Source organism: Pyxicephalus adspersus, chromosome 12 (genome assembly GCF_032062135.1).
Source record: "Pyxicephalus adspersus chromosome 12, UCB_Pads_2.0, whole genome shotgun sequence".
NCBI lineage: Eukaryota > Metazoa > Chordata > Amphibia > Anura > Pyxicephalidae > Pyxicephalus > Pyxicephalus adspersus.
In genome coordinates this window covers 13,878,519-13,886,057 of record NC_092869.1, presented here as the reverse complement: position 1 = coordinate 13,886,057, position 7,539 = coordinate 13,878,519, and the positions used below count along the sequence as shown (strand labels likewise).

General features: G+C 39.4%; 1 protein-coding gene across 2 annotated transcripts in view; it reads left to right on the top strand.

Annotated features, from left to right (window-relative positions):
- The first annotated feature begins 745 nt into the window (after positions 1-745).
- EXD1 (exonuclease 3'-5' domain containing 1) overlaps positions 746-7,539 on the top strand; it is a 29,703-nt gene continuing 22,909 nt past the window's right edge. For both annotated transcript variants that reach the window (XM_072428393.1, XM_072428394.1), the window contains exons 1-4: positions 746-2,679; positions 2,933-3,001; positions 4,562-4,619; positions 6,934-7,010. In XM_072428393.1, the coding sequence (XP_072284494.1) occupies positions 2,547-2,679; positions 2,933-3,001; positions 4,562-4,619; positions 6,934-7,010 (337 nt within the window). In that variant the 5' untranslated portion in view covers positions 746-2,546. The remainder of the gene's footprint in view (positions 2,680-2,932; positions 3,002-4,561; positions 4,620-6,933; positions 7,011-7,539) is intronic.

The following is a 7,539-nucleotide window of genomic DNA, read 5'->3' as shown; positions in this document are numbered from 1 at the left end:
AAGTCTAGGTCATTGAGACCATGAACTTAAGTTTAACGATACAATGTCCAGGTGAGCCTATGGGGAAGGTTCTCCCACCTCAGACTAGCATTGCAAGTTTTGCAGAAGATTTCCTGAGCCAGCCCTGAGCTTGGATGGGCAAGAAACCAGCCAGGGAGCACACTATTGTGCCTGGATTGAAAACTTTTTGATGGCACTGTTGATGATAGGTCTTTTTTAGTAGTGAGAGTGCTGCATGGAGTCCTTTGGAGGACAGACAGCTGAAGAGAGGATTCCTCAGAAGATGGTAGCAGGTGATAGTCTTCCCCTGTAGGCAAAGAGCATGTCACGGTGCCGCAGGGCAGGATGGTGGACCCTCTGTGTCAAAGCTAAGTTGGCACAGAGGTGCACGGGGCACAGAGTCTAAGCTGCTGCCCGGTCTTCACCAGAGCCTCTAGTGGTGAGGATGTTACGCTGCAGGCAACTGCCAGTTTGCAACCCGTGCATGCAGAGGCAGTTGACTGCTGACAAACAGGAATCGGGTGAGGAGCAGGAATGTCAGACAGAATCAAGGTTAAACAAGCCAGAGGTCAGGTTAGGCGCAAGGAGGAGTAAGGTGAAGCTGGGGTTGATACACAAGCAATTAGAAACAGGAGAGACAGACGGGAACCTGGAAGCAGAGCCAAAGGACCTCCTTGTTCAGGCAACTTCCTGTTGCCAGTTTCTTCCTTTTATAGGTGAGGTCATAAAGGCAGATGGAATTCACATGACCAACAGTTAAGAGAACCCACCACCAGTGCTGAAGAAAAGACACCTCGGGTGGTGTTCACACTTCTGCCAGGAGATGGGAGTGCTTCTGAGGAATATTCTGGTTCTCTGGGGTAAAGGGGCAGCACTCATGGGATCACGTGATTCAGAGCAGAAAGTGATCAGTGGACAGGATTCCAGAACAGGGCTGCTGCTGCTGGCTGCAGTGGAATGTGAGGTGGCCGGTACGAACACAGCCATAGATCCGGGAATTTGTAACAGAGCAATGATCTCAAGCTAAACTACATGACACAGAGTGCATATTAATATTTTATTGACTTATTTAATCACTATACCGTTTAGATTCAGTGGTTTGATTTTAATATTACTTCATGGGGAAAAAAATGTATGTAAATTTTAGATTCAGTGATTTGATTTCAGCAGCCTGATTTTTAGAAATGTCTACACAGTTTATTCAATGAGGTAAGTTTTATATCTCAAACTTTAGATCAGCAGTTTATTAGGATAGATAGTTAATCTGTAGATCTCATGCCCTGTGTAAGAATAAGTGAATATAATTAATAGAATGGTCAATTTCAATTATTATCAGACTGAATCTATAGCAAGGGTTGAAGCCTTCCAAAAATTGTCACCAGTAATATAAGCAGCCAAAAATGTGTAGGTAATAAAACGAGAGGAGATTGGGCATGGGTGAATCAGTACTAAATAGATGATATTGTAAATTTAAATTTTCAGATTCCGCACACCAGAAAAATTCTATTACAGGCCTCTGTACAGAGCCATAGACCATGTCCCGCGTACAAATCCCAGGCTTAGGTAAGTGGGCAGGCTGTGTCCCTGGTCACAACCCGCCCACTCTCCCATCGCAGGCTCAGATCTGCGATGGGAAAGTGGGCGGGTTATGTCATGATGATAAGGTCACTATTGGGGAGGTTCCCCCCCTTTGTGACACCCGTCTCTCTGCGCATGTGCGATCAGGAGCCGTTAATTTTAGTGGTTTGCGGGACCGAAAAGGTTGGCGTCCACTGTCTTAGAACACGTGTATGCCTCGTGTCCTGGTGTTTTCATTTTCCCATGCTTGTTCCAGGTTTGTAACTTGTTCTATAGTAAATCTGGGATTGGTATAACAGTCTCGGGCTTTCACATTAAAAGGATGACCATAGTACCTTTACCATAGTTTAGTTGGTTTACATTTTAGGCTTTACTGCTTTGTACAAGAATAACAAATCTCCAACATTTCTGTCAGAGTACACTGTTTTTTCGGCTCTGTGTTGTGGCTTAACCCCCCCCCTAACTGTCTGATTCTGGACGTATTTCCATGCAAAAAGCGGTACAATTTTTTTGTTTGGAAATGTATTTTACATTGTGGACCTATAATTCTTAGGCATAACTCACTGACACATTATTATTAAATTTAATAATTACCTAAAATCTGGTAAAAATAAAAAATTATGTCTAATGTAATTGTACAGCAGCATATATAATATATGAATATTTCTTTGTAATGGACTCAATACAGCTGTTTTGTATTGAATCCAATGCCAAACTAATTGAATTGCCTGCTGCTAAGTCTCGACGTCACCGGGAAATCCTCGCGTCTGGACATCGCGGAGGAGCAGACGTGTCCCCAGGACCTGCAGGGACCGGGGGACAGCGACGGAACAAGGTAAGTGGGTTTTTTTCTGCTTTTCTTCTGACTTGGGAATACCGCTAGGGGGGTTAATTAATTGGCATACTTATTTTTTGTTTTCCTTTCCTAGGCTGACATTTATTTGCAATAATTTCATTAACATTTTAATATGGAGTCCACTTCTGGTGAACATTTTCTGAGCTGTATTATTGGGAAGACTATCAAAATTACAGCCATTAATGGAAGCTTTCAAGGAGTTTTACTTGGTGTTCATGCAGATCGCACTGTCCTCCTGATTAAAGGTAAGTACTATTTATTTACTACTTATCTTGTTGCTTTTTTATATACAGCAATCTGAGATGTCCAATATATTGTGAATTGCTCAGATTTGTAGTTTTAATGGACTTGAGTCATGGCAAACTTAGTATCTGGGTATATTCAACAAATTTGACAATCAGTATATAGTAAATAGGAGAATTATGTTTGCTAAGTGGTTGCTGAACTCTGTAGACATTGGACACCTATTTTTCATCTTTATAAGTTTTTATATTTCAGTCAAGGATTTGAAGACTGGTGAAGCTGTGCGAGGAGCAAGGCTGTTTTTTGGGCAAAATGTTCTAAATGGTAATGTTACTACTACAATCAGATTTATGTATTGTTTACCTTGACCCTGTGTAAATGAAATGAAGAACCAATGGTCATTTTTAAATTTCCTTGTATATCAATAATTTATATATCAGTGTGTGTATGTGTATATATATTTTTTTTTTTTTTTTTTATAATATTTATCTATCTCAAAAAGATTTTAGTAATTGAAGAAAAAAAATACTGGTTTAACATATTTTTGACTCCTGATACCACCCCATGCTCTGTTTCTTATGTTCTTCCGGGGATTTAGATATTGGCCACACCTTAGATAGGTCAGAATGGAAGCAAATTTTGCTGCACAGCTGCATGTGGCTCGATCAACATGGATTTCAATGCAGTAAACTATGATCCTCCTGCTCTGGCATATGGTATCCATCAGATTAGCCACATTCAAGCTTCGAGTATCTAACCTCTCTTTTCATAGCAGTGGAGCCTTGGGATGCCTTTTTAATATTTGGCAGAGCACCCCATGAATCACACTTTTTTTGGATAAGAGTCAGTTGGTTAGTAAGTACACTTCTTAAAGGGGTATTTGGAAGAACCATTTTGAAGCATTGTTGCTCCTTAAACCCAATAACGGGTGTAACTTAAGACAAATAAAGGCCTCAATATGATATATTTCCTTGACGAGTTTCACAGAACTCCCGTCTGCATCTGGGGATATTTTTTTTTTGTTGCTTTCCCCTTTCCGATTGGTATATGACTTACCCTAAATGTTTTAATGGTCACAGGACAGGAAAAGGGGGGCGAGGAACTGGAGGTCGCACACTTTCCACTATACCTCCATCATCTCTCCATTATACAAAAAAATTGGTAATTTTCTGATATCAGTCTTTAGATCAACTTTGGGATATATTGAATCAATCAATATACCGTAGGAAGCCAATAACTAAAGCTAGGTACACATTTGGAAAAATTATCGTTAGAAAACGAACGACTTACTATTATGCACGGTTATTTTGAACGTTCAAATATAATCCACCAATAATGTACACACACTGGATACGATCGTTTGAACGATGCAGGAAGTGAGATGTAAAGGAGAAAGTGTACTGCAGAAACATCCACGATCACTGAATGACCGTGTACACAATAGATAGTGAACAATCGTTGCTCAGTCAGATCCGCTGGGACAGTTGTTCGTTTCGAGCGACAATCCTTTTTCGTCGGCATCGTTGGTCAGTCGTGCACTTTTTTGTTAACGATTATCAGACGTTAGTCGTTTTTTTCCAACGATAATTGTTGCAAGTGTGTACACAGCTATAGCAATGTTTGGCTACTGTGCTTTTCAAATGTTCTTCTGTGTAGTATAAATCATCCTGGTCTGTCCTCCATTCATTTATCCTGTGACTATTGCAATATCTAGGGTATGTAAATTCAGCAATTTCTTTACAGTGGACTATTGATATTAGTGATATCAAACTTCTTCTCAGGGAATCTTTCTTCATAGCTAAGCTCCTCCATTCCTCCTCATAGTTTAGTTGCCCTTCTCTGTACTTTTGCCAGTACTTAGACTAAGATGTTCTTTTGTTTTAGTGGAACCAGTAGAAGATTCAAGAGTCCAAGAGGTTGAAAGAGAGACAATAGAAGAAAGGTATATTGCATGAAAATCAAAGATGACTGTTACTTGATCCTGGAATTTTGCTGGGTTGTTAAATATATTTTTGGTGTCTAACGGCCAGTGAATTTAAATTGCCATTTGAATAATCTTTTCAAATGTTGTTCCTAATACATAAACTCTTCTGTAGTCTGATCATAAACATTTTGGTTTACGATTCTCCCTTGCCACTGCAACATGAAAATGTGTGTCTAATATGGTAAATACCAGGTAGAAATACAGTATTAAAAGAGAAGTCAAATGAGATATAAAACATATGAGAGATCCCCCAAACAGGAACAGAAAATACATTACAAAAACATTTTAAAAGGACATCTTTCTGGCATATTTGTCGTTTCTGGGCGCTTCAGCATCCAAGGCTGTGTAGGTGCATAGTAAAGTGGATGGTTCTTGCTTGTGCCTCATGTGGCCAAGCTTTCTGGCTAAGGTTCTGTGTATCTTGGAAGACTGCTTTGAAATTATCCTCCTCTGTTCTTTAACTTTCTTCAGGGAAAAACAACATTTCTACCGTGTTTCCCCGAAAGTAAGACCTACCCGGAAAATAAGACCTAGCACTTTTCCCCCAACCTGCCCTAATATAAGACCTACCCCGAAAATAAGACCTAGTAGAAAAATAAAAATAAAAAAAATAAAAGCAAACATAAATTAAAACAGTACTCACCGAGCGGGAGACAGCGGGCGTACACACAGCGGGCTAACACACAGCCGCACAAGCCGATGCTTTCCTTGTAGTTCCGGCTCCTGTCACAGGCGGAGTGATATTACATGCACTTCGCCTGTCAGAAGCTGAAGTGCATGTAACCAGGCTTGTTCTAGTGAGCCCTTAAAAATGTGTTAAAAAAAAAAAATTAAAATAATATACTCACCTGATACGCGATCCTGCGTGTGTTTCTGGCTGCAGCAGCGTCTCTCTTCTCTCCTCTGCCAGCATCGTGTCTTTTCCTGTTTGTAAAGCAGAGCGAAAGAAACCGGCACAGCGCCACCTGCTGTTCCATGTCCTAACTGCCGAACAGTGGAAAAAAAGCTCAGAGTGATCAGAAGGGGAATTTGTAAGGGGAATTTGGGAATATGGTGTTTTTTTTTCATTAAAAAAAGTATATAAGACCTACCCTGAAAATAAGACCTAGTGTGTTTTTGGAAGCCCAAAAAAATATAAGACAGTGTCTTATTTTCGGGGAAACACGGTAGCAGATACAGGGGTCTGTAGCACCAGCAGATAATTTTGAAGTAACCTTTCTCCCTTTTGCTACATACCATTCCCCCTGGAGTTTTCAGATAAAACAGAGTACAGGTAGTCCTTTTTTCTTCTTTAGATGTTTCCAAAAGTTAAGTTTTAATAGAGTAGGGGTTGATGGATTAAAAGCTATTGATATGATCATTTGTCTGTATAGACAATTTGCTATATCGAATGTGGACTACCTGATAAGATGCTCCTTCCCCTACAGTCTGCAAAAAGTACTGCAGCAGTATAGGAATGCAAAAATATTGGCATCTCATCCTTGTCCACTAGACTGGATAACATTAACAAAAGTTTTTTGACCTTTGTGTAGTATGAAAATGTGTAGATACCCTGTATGCTATACATATTTTAGGCTATGTGCATTGCATTTACCTGTCATTATTACAAATTAAATACACACCTTGAGCAAAATGTATTTTATATCGTTCTTTACCTCCCACCTACATCTAACCCATCCTACATGATCTAAGTTTTTCATACCTTATGAAGGATGATCTGCTCACCTAAATCAACTATCCGGGTCCCCTTGACAACACTGCTTTCAGGTTTGGGGTACAGAATATCCAGTGCTTCCAGTGTCAGTCTGTCTCCTCTTACAGTTTTAATTTCTGCTGGTTGTCTTCTCCCTTTGAAAAATGACCTTACCATTGGACAGCTAGTAGGAAATGTCCAAGTCAAGCAGGGGCATGTAGTTCTGGAGAACCTCGCCAGAAATAAACCGAGGAAGACAGAAATTTGGGAATGAAGTCATGTTCATTTTATTAGTCAGAGGGATTGGAGAGGAATTAGATTTATCCCAGAGATAAGCTTTAACAGAAATTAGACATCCTTAAACCATGAAAATCTTTGATCATATCTTGCTTTATTCTAGTTAAGTAACATTACTCAACCTTAAATGATTATTGTTTTTAATATTTCTTATTGTTTAGTCAATTTATATAAATTATTATTTAAATCAGCAAGTAATGTGTATGACTGTCTTAGGTGTGTACATAGTGGATTAGTTTTCATTTGTATCATCCATGGTAACACAGTCCATTATTTTTGTAGAAGTCTGCCCCTTGAGATTGCGCAGAGTAGTAATCATGAGAAGCCTTCTAATGTTTTACGGGCAGTTAAACATGCAGGTTTGTTATAGTTTTTTTGTCTTTTTCTCTCAAAAGAAGTTATCTGCACATGGAAAAAAAACCTGTTTAGGAAAGATTAAGAACCTTATCCCAAAGTATAAACTAATCGTAAAAAAAAATTGTATTAGCAATGTAATAAATCTGCACATGTGTGCGTGTACCAACCTACTACAGTAAAAGCGTCAAAGGTCAGTGTTGATGGGCTTCTGTTCAGTATAAACTGATTCTGCAGGTCAGATGCATCTGCAATAAATTCTGAACAAATAAAATGTCTGATGTCAGAATTGTGCTGCATTTGTACATCAAGCCTTTCAACAGTGTCCCTAATACAGCACTAAAGGGCCTGTTGAAATCTTAAGCTACGTACACACTTCCAATTATTATCGTCGGAAAACGAACGACGAACGTTCCTGCACGATATATATGAACGATCGTACAGCACCGATCCTGCATATAGAGGTAACGACACGATCGTTCGTAGATATTGTACACACAATAGATACGATCGTTTGAGCGATAGAGGAACTAT